Raw genomic sequence first — 20,266 nt, forward strand, 5'->3', positions numbered from 1 at the left:
GTTATTGCTGACAGCTCTAATGCAGCCAGGAACTGCTGGAACCTGACGTAGCACCAGCCTGAGGGTCACTTCCACCTGCAGTTTCCTTATTTGGTTTCAGCTGGGTGAAAAACACCACAGACCCAGTCATGGAAAAGTAATGAAATATGAACAGCTGCACAACTTTGACCACAAAATAATGAATCTAAACCAAAGTTTTGACTCACGGATGTTGTGAAACGATCCAGTTGAAATAAAAATCCTCCTTCCAGGCCAATCTCTCTCAGCCTAACACAGTCCTATTTCGACTGTCACCTGGCCAAAGGAGACGTGATCCTGATAATATGATCCTGCTACCATGGAGACCACTGTGACTCTGCATCTTAACTGACTCCTTCACATAAGCTCCACCTCTTAATTATTCATATGGGCCCTCCAGAGAAACAGACCATGCTGCGGCTTTGTCACCTTACTGGTGTGAATCCAGCTTGGAACCAGATATCAGCAGCCAATCCTGGGCTTGGGAGTCGGGCGGGAAGTTTATCTAGGCACCCAGATCAATGTTAATGAGATCTCCATTCAGTCACTTTTTTTTTTAGAAGAAAAAAAACACCTTCATGAATAAACAAGGATCAGATTTAATAAGACAAAACTTCAACAGGCTTGAGATGGTGACAGTGAGGCCACCATAGAAGTAGAGAGAAAAGAGAAAGTGATTATTTTTCCATATTTGATTGAGCTTCCAGTGGATCTGCTGATAAGATGTGTGAACACAACCATCTCCATTGTTTTATTTTCAGTATTGCTTGAAATATTATTTACCCATACCTACATATACAATAAGATATTAGTCACATATTTACTAGCTAAGTGCAATGAGTAATTTCAGCAATGTAGGCCTATTCTAATCTGCATATTTACACATGAATGAGTGACTAAACTGTAGAAGTGAATAATAAAAATGCTAATTAGATACATTTCTTTTGCTCAGTTTAAATTAGCTGTTTATGCTTTTCATTATCTTCTGATATATTATATTTAAATGTAATAAGTTACCGTAGTGAATATTCATATTTACCTTGGAAACTGTTTTAAATAATGAGCTCAGACAGTTTTTTCCTACTCTCTGTAAAGAGTACAATGACAGTGAGAGCAGGTATCCCAACTATGGTCATCTCAAGAACACGTCTTTGGCTGTGTGCACAGAAGCCCCACCTGACCTCCGCCAGGGGTAGCTAGTCATTACGAACGTGGCTTTAGCTTCAGTAGTCCTCTCAAACTGCTGGTCTTCTATAGACACCCCGTTATTTTCAGCCAGATGAAACAACAGTCTGTCAGTAACAACGACCCACACTGTCAGTACTTTATTTTGTTGGTGCTGTAAACAGACGAGTTCCAGGTGTAACATTTTTATCAGCTGACATCATATTGACCAGACAGAACAGACAAGCACTCTCTGTAAGCAGACAGGCAGCCCGTAGCTACCGGCGAACTGCTCGTCTACCAGCACTACCACCGCTGACCCATCATTTCCCATCCACCCATTTTCTTCCACTTATCCAATTCAGGGGTTGCAGCGAACACCTACGGCCAATTTACAATACCAACTTTACCTAATCCATGCATGTCTGTGGATTGTCAGAAGAAGCTGGAGTTCTTAATTATGTCAGCTTGTACCGCTCTTCACTCTTTTCCATCTTTACAAATAAGACATATTTGGATTTTTCTGTTAATCAGACAAAACAAGCCATTGGTATCGCCAAAGATGTTGATACCGATAGATACAATTACACAATCTGCTAATATGACACACAATTTGAATTCAATAAAGATACAGACAAAATGCTGAATAACAAGAAAATGTTTGAAAAGAAACACCAGAGTGCCGTTAAGCACCATCGGGTTATCTTTACAGGAAGGGATCGAGCTTGGTGACAGCTCCCTCAGCCATATTTATTCAGAGCTTTGAACAGTGTGCCTGACCTTAAACCTTTATCTCCACACTGAGAAATCCAGGTCCAGCACAGAAGTCTAAATCCAATCAACTGTGATCATAGGCAGCATGGACGGCTGGGAGGACCGTCAGCTGAGACTGAGAATCAGACTGGCCTCCCAAAAGGGAACACAGTGGCTCTCACACAGACTTAAGGAAAAGAAGTAGGTGGTGAGCCACAGATGTGCTTAAAAAGAGGAGGAAAAAAGTCAGAGTAATTAAGATCAGCAGGATGGTAGTAATACGGAGGCAAAACCCAGCAGAAACCCAGTTTGGCTGTTTTATTTATTTACTTTATTTAACGAAGAAGTGAAACTCTTGAGATTAAAAATCTCTTCAGTAGCTTGGCTGACCAAGAGGCTGTCTGTATCCCGAATCCAAAGAGGGGCATGAAAGATGAAGGCTCCGTCTCCCATTCTTCTTCTAAATATCCTAGAAACGACACATTAACCAGCAGTCTGAGAGTGCTCCCAGTGCACTACTGGGGTGATACAGTAGTATGAAGTCTTTAAGATAAGATGGTGCCTGATTATTCAAGACCTTGTATGTGAGGAAACATGGTCAGGAAACACCTGGGTTACCTTGTTGTGCGTTTTTGCTGCATCATAAACCATAACAGCACCATCTTAGCTGTTGTTGCGATGTCAAAAATGGAGGCTGACTGGGCTAAATCTGGCAATACTTTGTATGCACACACTTTGTGTGCGTACTCTGTGTCTCTAAATATATTTTACAGTCATTGTATATGTTCTTTTAGTAATTGTTCTCTGTGTCCAGCCCCACATCACCAACAACAAAAAAGGTGAAGTCATATCTGCGCTTGGTGGAAACACTGTTGCTGGCCCAAACAAGCCAGCAGCCGACCAATCAACTTGCCCGACAGACTTTTGGCTATAGAGACAGCGGTTACATCGAACCCTAGTATTGTTTAACAATACCTGAAAAAAAAACACTAACACCACAAGTACGTGGTAAACACAGCAGCAGAAAGATGATGCCAGAACCCAAACTCAACCTGTGAATACCCAGAACCTGCAGGGCTGACTTTACAGGAACTGCTCTTTGTGGGCCTGAGCCTTTGCAGCTCAGGCACTACAGACCAGGAAGGACAGGTTCAACAGGCCACAACATGACCTACATGTATGGTAACCACAGGTGGGGTGCTGAAGCTACACAAAGCTCTTCCTTCTTCCTGTTCGTGATGCATAAAAGCTTTTTTGTTGTTGTTAATGATTACAAAAACATGGCACACGAAAACATTAAAGTGAGAAAAACATGGAAACACACACCTTAAATTTTACACATGGGCAAATTATCCTCAGCTGACTCAGCTGTTCTATAAATCAAGTGCAGCATTTAAGGGCAATGTTCCAGCATGACATACATGCACTAACACTAACATGCCTGTACCGACTTTCACTGACTACATTAAAGCTCTAAACCGTAACACTTCACTTTCCCCAACATAAAACTAATCCTTTTTCTGCTCTTCACTCGTAATGCACGGCCAAATCCTCTAAAACCCTTTAAAGATGTCACAAGTGGCAAAATGTCCCCCCTTCCTCTCATTAAAGCTCCAGCAGTGACATTTATGTTGGCAGACAGGTAAAACCAGATTCTCTGGACCATGGTGCACTACTTTTATTATTCCAGGTTTGACAAAACAGGGGAGGGTTATGAATCAGCAGAGCTTACACCAGCCCTTTCACCACCTGTAAAGAAGTGACTGCACTGTGGGAAAGAACCAGTTCAGAGAGGAAATAGCAAAAAAGCTGATAATATGAAAATGTCATTTAATACAATTGGAAATTAGGGATCGCAAAATTCTGGGCCAATACTAATACAACGAAACAACATAACAATATGACCAACAGCCCATGGCAATATTCTTTTTCTTTTTTCTATTTTCAGTTTTATTATTGCCGCATTTGTTCCGAGGAAAGGAGATAAGAGACCAGAGAAAGTTGATGAGCTCAGTGACTGGTAAATAACAATTAGCAATGCAAAGTGGCCCCGACCTTTGTAGCCAGTGAACTATGCAACAAAGTGCAACAAAGAAATTTATAGACAAGGTTTCTATTAGCACGGTGGTTAGCACTGTTGCCGCACAGCAAGAAGGTCCTGAGTTCAATTCCACCATCAGGCCTTTCTGTGTGGAGTTTGCATGTTCTCCCCGTGTTTGCGTGGGTTCTCTCCGGGTACTCCGGCTTCCTCCCACCATACAAAGAAATGCAGCTTGTGGGGATAGGTTAATTGGATAATCCAAATTGAATGTGAGTGTGAATGGTTGTCTGTCCCTATGTGTTAGCCCTGCGACAGACTGGCGACCTGTCCAGGGTGTACCCCGCCTCTCGCCCTATGACAGCTGGGATAGGCTCCAGCAACCCTGAAAAGGATAAGCGGAAGCGAATGGATGGATGGTTTCTATTATTTACAAATAATAATAATTGCTATCGCCATCTGGTGGCCTTCAAATACAATTCAGGCTTAAGGCACTTCCATGCTGGCTTTATTTTTCCAACCTGGAAGTTAGGTCCATCTTTCATACCGTGTTTGTGATTAACTGATGTCAGTCAACCACAGAGCCATCAACCAATATGAATATATGCAGGGTATATTGGTGCAACCTACTACAAATGTATTTGCTTTCAAGTCTTACTGAAATATATGGAAATACTTCAATTTTGTCCATTGACAGCTTAACTGAACATTGACCGATGTCAGTCAAAAGGGCCACAAGCAGCCAAAAACGATCCTGGATATTGGATTTACAACAGGGAAGTACCAATCACTTTCAGAGATCTCTGGCTTTTTGGAAACACTGAAAACCAATGTGACACAACAAATAAATGCTGGCCACTGCCACACATTGTTTGCTTAGATACGGATATCAATTAACAAAGCCAATACTGGCCGATATAACAGTGCAGCCCCATTGGAAATCTGATAACTTTCAGAAATCGCTGGCTTTTACCATACTGATTTTTTTAGCTCAGCGATCAGTAGCCAGAAAGCTGGCACACAGCAGAAACACAGGTGTGTTTGTCCTAAGAGAAACAGGAGCCTTTTAATCACAGAAAAGCCAAGTGTTCTATTTTCCCTGTGTGGTTTCCATCATCACCACAGTGCCTCAATCCCTCCATCTTCAGTCCCTCCTTCCTCACCCCTCTGCTGCTTCTGCTGGCTCTCCACTGGAGCCCACCAGAGCACACCCTCCCCTCACACTTGCACACACGCACTCTCCAACGATTTCTTGCCAGTGAAGCATGCCACTGAAGCAAAGCTCCTTTTCCTCAGGATTTATAATCCCAAAGGCTCCAGCAGCAAAAAAAAGCAACTCAAAGAGCTCTTTATAAAGCCAGAGGGCAGTCAGTGGCTCACCTCTGGATGGACACTACTCCCAGCATTAGCTCACAGCGTACAGTCGAGGATCATAAGCAGGAAGGAGGTGAGGTTTTGCTGGGTCACGTCTAATAATACAGGATTTCCTCCCATTCTGGGGGGAAATCGCCAAACTTTTACCACCACACATGTTTAAAGACATCTTTACATCCTTTGTGTAGACAATACAATCACATTTGGAGCCTGCATGATAATCAAGCAGGATGCATTTCATATGATCAAATCAGTGTGTCATAACCTGATTACATGAGGCTACTAATGGGTGCACGCTGAAATGAGTGGCCTGCTCTGGCGAGCTGAGTGCTTGAGCAATGAGCACACAAAGAATCTCTCACTCTCTGTATGTCCTTGTTACCAGGTATGACCAGCTTTGCCTGCCCTGGTATTTTTTCCAGGCATTTCCTTTCATTTTCAAACACCGGTCCTTTTCCGGGCAGCTGATCAAAAACGCAGGTTCTTCCAGAGAAAACGCCGGGGGGGCCCACGGGGCAAGAATTAACACGATTAACTTCCACAGCCTGCTATATCAGCCTGTGTCACCAAAACGCAACATCACCTCGGAGCAGACGCGTCTCCCTCGCTCGTGTCTAACAAGCTGGAATGCCTGGTTACTGTTTCACCGAGTTAAGAAAGTGCTCTTAAAAAACACGAGGAAGTGCAACACAGTGCGAGAAGAACAAGGTCGTCTGTCAGCCACACACCGCGGAATGTTAACGACTCACCTTCGTCCGGTTAACAGCTCCGTGGAGTGAAACAACACGGAGCTCTCCTGGTGAAGTGCAGACAGCTGCTCCGAGGCTGCTTAAATAAACTGTCCTTGACCGAGACATATTACAATGACCTGAGAGTTGGGCTTTTTGTTATTCCTGAACAGCCTGTTCTCCGTAGTGATGCCATTCGGGCAAAAAGAGCAGCCATCGCCGCCTTCACTGTAACACCGCGTTACTGTAGTTTTAGTTATAAGCTAGCTAAACCGGCAGTGTAATAACAATGGGACCCCCTGCTCGCTGCGGCGATTAACGTCCTGACTCCCCAACTGGCTCGAAAAATCAGCTAGCGTTCACGTTAGCTATTCAGCTCTGTTACCCACCACTGGGCTCGCCTTTTACACATCCAGCTGCCTTTCGTGCCAGCTATCAGGCTATCCTAGCTTTGCTTTGGAATAGGGAGATGCCTAGCTGTCTAGCTTCCTAGCTACGACCACCACACATTTCACAACAAAACAGCCGCAATGACAAGTCGCCCACTCCCGAGCACACAAGGCAAAACACTGCGCCTCTTCTTCCAGCGATATAACCCTAACTACGGGGCAGAAAGCGAGCCCCGGAGCCGTTGCTGTGGGGAAAGACTGGTCTCACCTTTGCAGTGGTTTCTGTCGGCAGCCCGCCGTGATGCTACGAGATGGTTTTAAGGCTTGAGACCCCACATTGAGCGTGCGGAGACGTCGTTATGTTGAATATACCAGAGAGATTCTGGGCACAGCGCACGAGCCTCTGTGTTCGCTCTGCCCACTTGCAAGGCGAATAAGCGCTCAGGGACCGTCCGCGTGTTACCAGTCCGCGGAAAAACGCACATAACCATAAAACTGTATCGCTACTATTAATACTGCTGCTAATAATAATACTACTGCTAATATACTAATAATACTTACACTAATACCATCACCACCGCTACTACTAATAATAATAATAGTAATAATAATAATAATAATAATTATTATTATTATTATATTACGTATAATACAGAGAAGGATCTATAGTGAACAAAGTGTCAATACACATCAATGCTGCTTTTTATCTATCTTTTCTGATAGTGATTAGCACAACAGATGATCAGGCTTCAAAGAAACATGATATGATTTTATACCACAATTATCTTTTTTGTTTGTTTTTAATGACATTTATGACAGGTGGCAATTCCCTTTAAATGTGACTGTTTAACAGAAAGAAGACACCTATATTAAGACGGTCCCTAACTGCATGCTCCTTGCTTTATATACGCTCTGTTACAGAGCAATAAAACTTTGTGTTTGCTGCCATCTGCTGGCTGGTAGAAGCCACAGACTGTTCATATCTGGACTGTAAAGCACTCAGTCATCATTACTGTCAATTGCTGCTCCTTCACGGTCCTTTTTGCACATCTGTCCTGCTGTTACATATACAGTGAATTTTCTCATTCAACCGGGATCATACCTTCGAGCAGATACTGATATCAGAATTCAGGAAATTAAAAAAAAAATACTGCAATGCAAATAAATTACACTTTTCACTGACCCATGAAAACAGAGAAGTTCGATCTAAAGCTTGCGAGAAAGCTGTATTCATAACCTCCAGAGAAAGGCATTTTCAGCCTGAGTGGAAATAAAGTGGGTGGTTGTGCTGTCGTGGAATATGACGAAATGTATTTCCATAAACAAATCAGAGAAAACCTGTTTTGTGTTTTACTGGGAACGTCAGTGGTGTCAATTGTTCACTGATCTTTTGTATGACTAGACCGCAGCATGCGTGATGAAACAGTTTCCAGTGAAAAACCACGAGCCCCAAGGTCAGCCTCTGAGAAAATAGATTTAATATTCAAATAAGCAAGACAGACTACACAGTGGCTTGCAATCATCAGAGAGAAGACAAATATAGTAGTTGATCATTTACAGACATATGAAGTTTGGGTTTTTTTCCCAGCAGCTCTACAGAGATGACATGAAAAATTCACATTCCTATCATATTCAAACATGCATAAATTACTGTACAGACATAGAGCCGAAGGCTGAGGTGACTTGATTCTCACTAAGGCACCCGTGATTAAATCCTCTACCATCAGTGTGCATAAAGGAACTAGCTAAATTTGGTTTATTTAGGTGGTTACTGTCATGTATGATCTTTTTATTACAGGCTGATTTCCCAGACTGAGAGCATTGTTGTTTGTTAATTAGAAAAAGAAAGTTATTGTTGAAAACAAGACTGTAACCTATTAAAAAAGGGCTACAGAGTAAGTATTTGCTGTAAACTACAGTGTGAGGCAATACAATATAACAAGAAAACTATATTAACAAAAGAAAAACAAAGATTTGTAACTTTTTAAGAAAATCTGTCTTGTACTCTGTATATAACTGATCAAATAAATGGTTAATTGTCTTGTTAGAAAAAGGAAGGCCATCACAGCGCTGACGCTGCACCAGTAAAAGACAAACTGCTTTGGCTGAGACACGTTTTTAGCAGTGCTTTCCTCAAACACTCAGGAAAACTGGAAAACACAAAATCATATCAAAATCAACAGGGAAAAAAAAGAAACAAACAAACAGAACAGTTAGATTAACCAATATCCAAGACATTTATGACACCAAAAATATGATTTTAATTAGTAAGGAGATAATACTTTAGTAGAAATTGGGATAAACACATCTTAACCTCCTAACACTCACTGGCTGTTTGGGGATCTGTCGAGTGCAAATTTTTACAAAAATTTTTCCTACACCTTTGACACCTTGGTTTGAATGACTGTTAACATCAACTTTAGAGCATCGCTAGCTAAAGCAACATAGGCAATTATGCTAAATGTGTGTGTGTGTTGCTTAGGCAGCTATGCTGACAAATGTTGCATCTATGAGCAGGGGCGCCTCCAGAATTTTTTTTCCGTAGGGGTGGCCACTAAAAATATTGGGGTGGCACACCAAAAACCGAACTTACGTTTTGTTATGCTGTTGTCAAATATAGGTTACTTGAAAAATATTGTGCGGGGTGGGAGTCACAACAGGAAATACGAATGACAAATATTATATATGCCGGAATAAAAGTTAATGTTTCACCTTATTGTATTATTGTATGGTCTTCCTTTCTCTTGACAACACCGCCCCCCCCCTCTCAGTGGCCCCCTCTCGGAGGCGCCCCTGTCTATGAGCCTTGAAGAAAAAGCTAGCCAATTAGCAAATTAAGGCTAACTTGGCAAAAGTTAAAGCAAAAATAAAACTCCAACAAATACAACAGTTTCTTTATTTTTTTTATTATTCTATTATTATTATTTTATTATTATTTGTTTATTTACCCAAGAAAGGCTAAAAGAATGACCAATATATGCAGAGAATCTGACCCATGTAAACCATAAAAGAATACTGGGACGGTTTTGTGATTTAAAAGGTTTCCCAGCTGTGAAAATATCTGCCTATCGGTAGTTTTTAATATGTTTAATATGAAGTTGTAAAAGTAAAATTGAGTATGCGAGGTGTCAGCTATTGCTACTTATTTAATTATTAGTGTTTATTAACACATAATGTTTCTAGAGGCTAACGATGTAATGTTGCTTGGTACAATACCACCACAAAACTATCTGTACAAAGCAAAGCAGTCCTTCCTTGCACTTGACTACGAATAGTAGGGTGTGTTATATTTGCATGACCTGTAAACAAAAAGGGATTTTTTTTTTATTTGCGCTAAATTTAACGGAATGGTTTTTGTTTGTTTGTCTTTCTTTTTTAAAAATTTTTTGCTGGCATTTGATTTTAATGCTACAGTTTTTTCCTACTTGTAAATTTTCGCTTTGATCATTGTGTTTGAATGTAGTGTGAACTACACTCCCCAGGCAATTTTACTTAGTTCACCTGCTGTCAGTTCATTAATCACCGATGACTGGACAGTTGTTGCTTAAGGCAGGGATTTACTATACTAAACACTGAGCTGCAAACTTCATACATATTTCCTCATTGAATCTTTTTTGAAAAATGATTGTAATGTAATCATTATGAAACTATTTTCAGCCTCTTTAGTTTGCAAGCATCGTTTGATGCGTCAGACATGCTGCTACACAGTACCATTACAAACACTATTCATGATTTTTAGCACCTTCTCTGAAACATCACACCAGTGTGCTACAGTTAAACATATTTACTATATTACTATTACAAGTGACACACACTGTGCCAAAAGTGTAAGTAATGGTTTTCAAAAAAAGAAGCGATTTATTAGAAATTTCTCAATAAAAGATAAAAAGGTTCTTGGGTGCTTGTGATGCATTCATTTCCCCAGCCTCCTGGCGACATCCTTATAGGCTAGCTCGATTTCCACATCAGCTGCACAGGTGTTGATGAATTCGTCCTGTTTGTAAGCATTTCCGAGGTACCGCCACAAACCTTTGAACTCTGACGGGATCTCATAGTTTCTGTATTTCTTTGCAACCACCTGTAAAAGCGCAAGTTATTTCGACACTGCTAAAAGCCAAAGTTAAATGATTAAAGTAGCTGAAGATAAAGAAACCACTCCGGCGGAGGCTACCTTAACGACATGAAGCTTTGGTAGAAGGTTGCAGTCAGCAAGTGTCAGCTCATTTCCGTCCAGGAACTTGCGGGCGGATTCTCCCTCATCTGCCTCATCAGGGAGAGGACTAATCAGGTACTCGTCCAGCTTAGCCAGGGCCTTGTTTAGATTGGCCTCTAAAGCTAAAACACACAGGAAGCATTACCATAGGATTTTAAAAGACGACAAACCCAATTACAGACATATTGGGTGCTGCATGCTCACCTCGATTTTTATCCGGTTTTGTGTTTTTGACAAAAGCTGAAAATCTGGCAAATATGTCATTTCCTGCTGTGTTGGATTCACGATTCTTTGCTGCAAGTTTGGGGTACCTGAAAAAACAGCAGAACATTGTTTCGGGTTGTTACCTGGCCTATTTACCAATCTCTTTTTGTCTGTGTGTGAGACCTACTTCGGTGGAGCCAGCTTTCCCTCCAGGAATTCCTCTATTTTGTTGACATCAGAGTAAACTTCCCCTTCGAAAGTGAGGAAGGGCGGGTGTGTCCCAGGAGCCAGGTTGTGAAGATCAGCTGGTTTCCTGATTAGAGTGGAATCATTTTTACACCCTCTTCAATAAATATGTCAAATATGTAATAACACTGATAATGTAGTAATGAGGCTCTTAAAACTTAATTGCGACCCTCAGAGATTTTGTTTATTACCGTCATGTATATCTCAGAGCAGCACTTGGAGCCAGAGCGTAATTAAATAGACCTCTGAAAGCTATTTTTAACTTTTCTCGATGAAAGAAAATGTTAATTAGGTTTGTGTAATACTGCAACAATATCAAACATTTTTTTTCTTATTTAACAATGTTTGTTTTATGGCTATTTCAAGTCACAGAACTAGGAACTATTCTCAAAGACTGCTTAAAGAAATTCCAATAAAGCTTATAAAAGAATGTTAAAAAGATAGTCATACAATATACAATGTAATACATTTCGTAGTATGTTTACACGTTTCAATAAAACGCTACATCTAAGCTGTGTCCAAATTCAGAGGCTGCATCCTCCTTAGGACCCGGCTTTTGCGGTCTACGTGGGTCGGGTCCTCCGAAGGCCGTGTAGGCTGGAAGTGAGCAGCTGTGAAATGGGACGGTCTAGCCTTCAGATTTGCATCACCGCTGTCTCTGTGGAGTTTAATAAACTCAGCCGTCTGCTCCTTGCTATCTAAAATATAACAGGACACTGGCGTAAATTCTCGACCATCTCACACTTCTGTTTAATCAGTTTTCTGTTTGAACGTTTATTCAGCTGTGTAAAACTATAACTTTAATCTCAGCCAAACTGATTTACTCACAAACAAATAAAACACTGAAAAAAGCCAAACAATAACTGTTTAAGTTATCTAAGTGACTTAGGCTACGTCCACAGTACACGGGTATTTTTGAAAACGGAGATTTTCCGTTTCCGTTTTAAAAAATAATCCCGTCCACACATAAAGGCAGAAATGAAGGAAAACGCTGCTATGAACATGCCAAAGCAGCAGGTGGCGCTAGATTCCTAACCGTGCAGAAATGTTGGCCAATCAGAAGTCTAGAAGCCTCGGTGGGAAAAAGTAAACAAAGCTGGGGCATAGAAGCAGAACGAGTCGTATGTGTGGAGGGACAGTAACTGTGTGTATATGTAAGCATTTAAACACTGCAGAGAGTACAATTAACAGTAACAGTATTGTAGAAATTCATTTCACCGAAACAATAACGTGGCGCACAGTGTGACGTCAAAAAAGGCGCACACCTTTGACGCTGCGTTTTCTCCGTTTTTCTCGTCCACACGTAAATGCAAAAACGAGTTTTCGAAAATATCCACCCTGGCCGGCGTTTTTAGAAATCTCCGTTTTCAGTGACCGAAAACGCCGTTTACGTGTGGACGAAAGGTGCAAACGCATAGAAAAATCTGCGTTTTCAAAAATACCCGGGTACGTGTGGACGTAGCCTCAGTTTTCAGTGACCAAAAACGCCGTTTATGTCTGGACGAAAGGTGCAAACACATAGAAAAATCTGTGTTTTCAAACGTGTGGACGTAGCCTTATGTATCATGTTTAACCTGAGTAACAAAAGACCGCAGGCGGTATGAAAACAATGTGCCTGGAGTCCGGTGTTCTTGCTGGCTAGCTATCGAGCTGGGAAACAAATGTCTCCGAAAACATCGGAGCACTTTTGGAAATATGTGATACCTTGATAAACCGAACAGATATTTGAAGTTTACCAGCTACTTCTCGCCTGAAAATATTTAAAAGTTTATTTTGTGACTCAGAAAGATAATAAGAGTAAAACTAAGTGATTGTTGGAAACTGGAATTGGCTGGGCCACGCTATGAATTCTGGGATAGGTTGGGCCACGAAGGATACACCCGACCTCTGCTTCAAATCTGGGAAGAAGGAGGACCATTTGGAAGAGTCTATGAATTTGGACACCCAAATCACCAATTGTTGTTGAATTGTGCTATATAAATAAACTTGCCTTGCCTTACTTTAACAAAGAGCAAAACAGACAGAATTCCTGTTCCTACAACTGTGCAGCTGAAAATACAGATCTAAACGTAATACTAATATTGTGACAAAGCTTTATTTGCATTACATTGTGTATCTATTAATTAATTAATTTATTTATTTATTTTTACAAGTAATGCAACCAAGAGAAGAATTTATATGAATTTTGGGGCTCAAATAAAAACAGGCACAAAAACCCCAACCCAAACAACAAAAAACACCAGTTGAGATATTTTATATACTTTATAATATGTAAATGGCTTGATTGTGAACTGTAACTTGACAGCACAACACTGTGTTATCATTTAACACAATAACATTTAGTTATTACCTCTTTAGGTCAACAGTGGTGACGTTGAAGACAACACCTTTCAGCCACAGGATCATGAAGAGGCGCTGGGAGAAAGGACAGTTTCCAATGCTCTCGCCATCACTCCCAGCCTGTAATATAGTTTAGAGCTGAGTACAAAACAGAATGTGCATTTGTAATACATAGAGATGAATGCTGACTTACTCTTCTTTTAATGCATGCAAGAATCCACTGACAGACACATTTACACACATACACTGATTCACACACTTGCACACAATGCATGCAGTCCCGATGAGCTATCAATTAATCAGCTCACTGGCACAGTGAAAGACAAAGAATCAGTGCTTTATAGTGTGAAGCGGGGGTTTTGCAGTTGGGCTTGTGTGTATATTATCGAAATAGAAAGTGTGTATGTTTGTGTACATGTGTTCTTCAGTGTGTGCGTGAATGCAAAGCTGCAACAGGACACTGTAACGAGACACCAGGTCTAACATGAATAATCCACGCTGCTTCCATTACATGCTTCACTGCCTGTTTGGACTTCTGGTCCCTACCTACTGCAGCAGTGTGTATCAAATCATACAACAGCGCTCACTGTCGAGCCGAGGAAACACTCATACTTCACCTAAAATATTTTTCAATCTTATTTTAAGACACGAAAACCCATTTTAGCCAAAAATGTACTGTATAAAGCTTATAGTGTTTCAAGAATTTTCTCATTGCTGTTGCCATCCATTCAGGTACAGTACATAAGACACTGAAGCGCTGAATGTTGCATAATATATACATTTTAATCAGTTGCAATGTGAAGAACCTGACTTATATGCCACTTAAATCATATTTTCATGTGATTTGTGGTAATTGGAAATTAAATGCTCACTGCATCTACTGTATACAGTAAGCTACCATTGTTTCCGATTCACTTCTCCAATCCAACCTCTTCTTCTATCAAAACCAGCAAGAAAGTAACAAAAAACAGGATTCTCTTCCTGCCCTTGTTGATAGCTGCAGCTAGCAAAGGGAAAGTTCACTGACCAGTCTGTAGACTTGCCTAACTGTGACTTTAGTGGTAAATTTCTCAGCGGCTGCAGAGAACACTCACAGCCAGTTAGGGAATACTCTTTTTTTCCCCTCACGACTGGTGGTTGCCAGGTGGGTCTTTTTCAACTGATCCTTTAGCAGCACCACGACTGACAATAAAAATGATTAACACCAAGTGGTCAATGGTCACAATTCTGCAAAACCTCAATTAAAAAAATATCGGTAGATATATATATATATCAGAATGTATATTAGAATCTGAATTTTAATCTATAAAATTATTATTTTTTAAATCCACTAACAGTCTCAAAACAAGCTAAAAGCTCAACCAGATAGCTTAAAGTTGACTAGTTAGCCAGTCAGTTCATTTTAGCATAAAGACCAGAAATAAGGAAAACAGTTTGTCTGGATCTGTTAGAGACTCAGTTTGGATAGAAACGAATCAAACAAAATTAAGAAACAATGACACTCGGTTAATTCAAACAAATGAAATGAATATGTTAATTTGTGGACTCTAGAGATGATGAGAGATGTGCTAGCTTACATGGCTAGCTAATGTCTCCTTTTTCTATTATTCTTAACTCGGCATATATGTTCAAGTGTTCACAAAAATAGAATAAAGGAATAAAAAACAGTAAAGTAACACAATGAAAACTACTTGAAAGGTTATACATTCATGTTATGGTCTCATTTCAGAAAGGAAATGAATGTTCTCTTTACAGATATGTCAGTAACTTGTAAAGTGGGAGGAATTTGCCTTAGAGTCATCTCGTCATCACTAGTGATGACTCTTATTCTGAAGAATAGAAAAACAGACTTTTTGGAAAAAAAATACTAAAATATTTTTATTTCTGTTAGGTAGAATCAAATTCATGAACAGTTTAATAATTCATAATTTCCTTGACTGCTGATTGTGAGGACTGTAAAATGTAAATATTCTGATTGGTTACTTTTAGAGTTATGGTTAGGGTTTGTAGTCGTCAACAACTTTGATCTCAGTTGGTTAAAGGGTTTCTGGCTGACAGTGTATTACTTAGTATACCTAGCAAGGATACATGTTATGCATTAGCGTATTACGCCACATGCCAACAGATATTGTGGCTTAACCTTCAGCTATTAAAAGCTGCTGCTCTCAATACTGAAAGGACCCCAGTAATAATTCAGTGGGAGAGAGCAAGAGAGAGATTGTTTGTGCACGTGGGTGTCAGGTTAACACACGGAAAATCAGCACGCTACAACAACAACAACATGGCATGCACACGCTTGAAGAAGCCGCTAACCCCCCACCTTACCAAACACTATTCCAAACACTCGCTATTTAGGTGATAATAATGTGTGCATACTGAACTTAAATGTTACTTGTCATACAAAAAACAAAAAACATTATCAACAGCATGCAAACAAATGTGCAGCAACATTAGATTCAGAAGTGAGACAAGAAATGATCGAATATTAGTTTGATGTTAGTCAAATGTTGATGTACTCACACCAAAATGCACACATTTAGACCCCCACCTTGACAAACAGCTCAATATCAGGGTCTTTGTCCTCCTCGGTGGCAGTATCCGTCATGGTCAAGAAAGACTGGCTTTGTTTGCGTGTTTTATTTCCACAGTGCAGTTGTATTTGTTTGTGTGTATATGTTAGTGAGCCAGCTCAGTTTTCAGCAGATTCTCCTCCGGGTCCATTTGGTAAAGTCAGCTCAGTCCCACAGCAGCTCTGTCAGAGTGTCAGCTGAGCATGAGTGACGAAGAGAGAGAGAGGGAAAGAAGGTGGAGGGGGTGGTGTGTGTGTTTGTAAGGGGCTCAGTTTTCTACCTGAGTTCTTAGCCGTGGGGGCGTGACATTGCTGAGCAAAAATAACCCCTCTGTGGAGGGGTGGGGGTGTTGGTGAAAGTACTAATACAGTAAGTAGGGAAAGAGCAGAGCAAGGGTGCCCTGGCCCCTCGCACCTCTTACAGTTTTGATGGACAACAGCTGGGTGATTCTGAATCACCACGAGTCATCGTTACCATCTCAGACTTGTGGTGACTCAGACATCACCACCCATAGGTCTCATGGTGTCTGTGTCAGCATGGCAGCAAGGTGATGTCAAACATTCAGAGAGCTTCTCACACAGTGCATGGTTTGTTTTGCACCCTATATCAGTGCTGTTCATCCCTGTGACCAAGATGTTTTAAAGGGGATCAGGAACAAGAAACATGATAACTAAATACAGCATACAAAGTTGATGTAGAAAACATTAGGCATAATTGTATTTTTTGCCCTGTGATATAGCCCTTTAATACAGATGATATTACATTATAGTGGGACTGCACACAAGCTTAAACTTCTATTCCAGTTCAGTTCATTTATGTAGTGCCAAATGACAACACCAGTTGCATCAGTGCACTTTATATTGTAAGGTAAAGATCTTACCATAATAGTCAGATGACACCCCCCCCCCCCCCCCCCCCAACGAGCAACTTGGCAACAGTGGGAAGGAAAAACTCCATTTTAGCAGGAAGTCCAGGCTCGAGGGCTGGTGTCCTGCAGGTTTTATCTGAGCAGTCTGAGCAATGGGACTAGAAGGGAGGTGACCGAGAACCTGGTAATCATTTTGACAAAGCTCCAGGGTTTCTGGGTGGAGATAGGAGAAACTTTCTAGGAGGACAGCCATATCTGCTGGACTAATCAGGCCTGATGGCAGATGGTGAGACTTCTTGGTAAAAGGCACATGATAGCCCGCCTAGAGTTTGTCAAAAGACACCTAAAGGACTGTAATAGAAAAGACTGAACTCTTTGGACTAAATGCCAAAAGTCATGTCTGGAGGAAACAAGGCACTGCTCATAACCTGGCCATTACCATCCCTAAAGTGAAGGATAGTGGTGCTATGGGGATATTTTTAGGCAGCAGTGTAAAATGAAAAACATACAAAAAAATTATTTCTCATTTGATATGTCTATAGAACTAAGAAGTGCAACCTGAATAACACCAGATGTATATTTTATCCAATTTAAGGCATTTTTACAATAATAGTTTTTGGCATATTTCAGATTTTATTTTCAAACTAAATTATTTTTACATTCAAAACTTTTGTCACACCAGTGTATCCTATTTTGAACATTTTGCATAAGTGGCAACCCTGTAAGGAGTTGGTACTTATGCACTTTACACAAATAATAAAGTGTATACAATCATAATGTACAGCTGACAAAAGAAAGACAAATATGAGTGTATTTTCTACACTAAGCATTACGTTCTTTACTATATGACTGGTCTCTCACAGAAAGTTTGTACATCATACAGGCTAATAAATCATTAAGGAAACACCCTCACACTATTCTGCCAAATGAGCATTTGTAATTAGTATGTAGAGTTTTCCAAACGACCTGTGGACATGTTCCAGGAGGTAAAGGATAAAGAGAACTTTATCTCGTTGTACTTCCACTGCTCTGTCAAAGCAATGATGTAGCCTTTAATATAGCTAATTACAGATGAGCATCTATATTATTATTATTGTTACTATTATCATTATTATTATTTCACAAGGGAGCTTCCCCTGTCAGGAAATCAAACATGTGGAGTCACTCACTGTGGTGACCCTTTGTGAATAAGGAAGCAAATGAAAATAGTTTCTTCTATTATTATTATTTTTATTATTAGTAGTATTAGTATGCTAAAGTCTGTAACCCAATAATTTCCAAAATAAAAAGGGAATAAATCATTTATTATGTTATCTTTATAAAGGTGCTCTTTAGAAATGAGTATCGAATGTTTAGCTTACTAGCTGTCAAATCATAGCAACTGATGCTAGCTAGTCAGGTTTAAGTGAATGTAGAGTATAGCAGTGTACACAGTAACCAGAGTTAGCTAGCTGTGTCTGTATATTAAATGTGTATAGCTATCTAGTGACTTAAGTTTGGTTCCCAAGATAACACAAGGCTAATGTAAGTGCAAGGTAATTTAGACAGCACCTTATCAGACCTTAGAAGTTATTCAAACTGCTTTGCAGGCAAAAGATAAAAGAAATAAAAGATTATAAAACTGAATCTAACCAGAGGTACGTGTTTCAGATGTTTTAATTTAGAGGTTTTAGAATGAGTCTAAGAGAAAGTGGCATCAAACGGATGAGTTTAAATGAATCAGGATATTCACAATGAAAGAGTTCAGAGAACCTGGGATTAGTTTGCGGGCTCTTTGTTGTTGCCTGCAGCAGACTTCGGCCTCTCTAATTCTGCTGCAGTGGCCTCTGGGTTATATTGCTATGTGCTGCTTTAGTGTCAATGTGTAACATTTATGATCCCTGTGTACTTGAGTGATACTGGACTTTAGTGTGGAATGTGCTGATTGTGTAATAGCACATGTGTGGATTTAGAATGCTTATCGCTAATATAAGCTCGATAGACAAATGAACATGGACACACTCTCACTGTATACGTAACACACATGCACATACCACTCTTCACATGGTCATTTGACAGGGACCGTCCCCAACTATCCCGGCACTGACTCCGAACATTCCCGTCAGTTCAACTGAGCTTATATTTAGAATCAGAGTATCTCCCTCCAGCACACATCAACACATGTGCAGAGAAATGACTAAATAATATGGCCTGTTAATAGAAGGACGTTTGTACTGAAGAGGCATAAGGTTCAAATGTGGCTTTATCACATTCCACATAAATTCACACACTATAGATAGTCACCGACCTTGTACACCACGATGATATGAACCTAATCATGACTGAAATTTATGGACGCTATAAGTTAGTTCAAAGAAAGAGAAGACGGCGTGTATGTATGTGTGTGCGTGTCCTGTAGAGCCACAATATATTTTACATTCACCTGATCGGAGCCTTTCTCTTTCCTACCTTAACAAAGAGTACGACCTTTGGTCCATCTTTGTCAGGCACTGGCTTCTCCTTAGCTGTTTCCTTCTCAGAGGCTGATGAAGATGATGATGAGGATGAGGATCTGCGTGATTTGTCCACCTCCATCTCCCAGTTTAACTCATTCAACGGCTCTACCTGTGTGTTCTCCTCTTCTTCCTCTTTTTCGACTTTTTCTTCCTCTACCTCCTCCTCCCCACTGGAACTCCCCAGCTCCACTTTCTCCTCTTCTTTCTCATGAGAAGAAGAAGAAGACGATGAGGAGGATGAGGAAGAGGACGTGCTCCCTCGCCTCTCCTCTGCCAATATGAGCATGTTTAAAAAATATATATGAGGGTCCATTCATTCCAAAATTATGTTCACGCTGTCTATGTCAGCTGAACACATATCTAAACTGTACTTCAGATGCGGCAGAACTCTTGACAGATTGTAATTGTCCACGGTAATGTTGAGGTTATTATATTTTTTATGATTTAGAGAAAGCTAGGTAGGGAACGCAACAAGACATATAAACTAAAATTGCACAGAGAAATGTTTTGTCAGTTGGGTTATCAGCATGGACAATTTGTCATAATAGCTTTGTCACAACTGAAGCACAAGTCAAGGTTTAAAAGCACGTGTAGACACACATGGAAATCCAGCATATAAGAGAAAGAGCTTGTAGAATTCTAGAGAGCTTAGAAGTTAATATTTTGTATGACTGCCTGCCATAAATCAAAGTTGGCTAAAAATGTTTCACACTCTAAAGCACAACCCAACAAGTGACAAAGTGCTGTTCAAAAACTGTATTAACACAAGGCTCTCTTAGTAAGGAGCAAAGACTTGATGCCGCGGTCAAACGCCATGGTTTTTTCAGGACTCGGTTCAAGCAGCAATTCTGTCAGGAAAGGAGAGA

The 20,266-nt window shown here is 40.3% G+C and overlaps 2 protein-coding genes across 5 annotated transcripts in view; both read right to left on the reverse strand.

Moving 5' to 3' along the window:
• mgat5 (alpha-1,6-mannosylglycoprotein 6-beta-N-acetylglucosaminyltransferase) overlaps positions 1 to 6,882 on the reverse strand; it is a 110,707-nt gene extending 103,825 nt beyond the window's left edge. For all 3 annotated transcript variants that reach the window (XR_006054804.1, XM_005933928.3, XM_042224486.1), the window contains exon 1: positions 6,733 to 6,882. The gene's annotated coding sequence lies outside the window, so the exon portion shown is untranslated. The remainder of the gene's footprint in view (positions 1 to 6,732) is intronic.
• A 1,021-nt stretch (positions 6,883 to 7,903) lies between these two features.
• Positions 7,904 to 19,658, reverse strand: clic5a (chloride intracellular channel 5a). 2 transcript variants are annotated; one of them, XM_042224509.1, is made up of 6 exons: positions 19,354 to 19,658; positions 13,478 to 13,587; positions 11,069 to 11,194; positions 10,882 to 10,988; positions 10,636 to 10,799; positions 7,904 to 10,542 (listed from the first exon to the last, which is right to left on the reverse strand). In XM_042224509.1, the coding sequence occupies exons 1-6, from the start codon at positions 19,477 to 19,479 to the stop codon at positions 10,378 to 10,380; spliced, it is 798 nt and encodes a 265-aa protein (XP_042080443.1). In that variant the 5' UTR covers positions 19,480 to 19,658; the 3' UTR covers positions 7,904 to 10,377. The 2 variants fall into 2 exon arrangements, with proteins under 2 accessions (XP_042080443.1, XP_005933992.1); XM_005933930.3 differs by lacking the exon at positions 19,354 to 19,658 and adding an exon at positions 16,016 to 16,444.
• Between the last annotated feature and the right edge of the window lie 608 nt (positions 19,659 to 20,266).

Source organism: Haplochromis burtoni, unplaced genomic scaffold (genome assembly GCF_018398535.1).
Source record: "Haplochromis burtoni strain Fernald_Lab_line unplaced genomic scaffold, NCSU_Asbu1 Contig_139, whole genome shotgun sequence".
In the NCBI taxonomy this organism is placed as follows: domain Eukaryota; kingdom Metazoa; phylum Chordata; class Actinopteri; order Cichliformes; family Cichlidae; genus Haplochromis; species Haplochromis burtoni.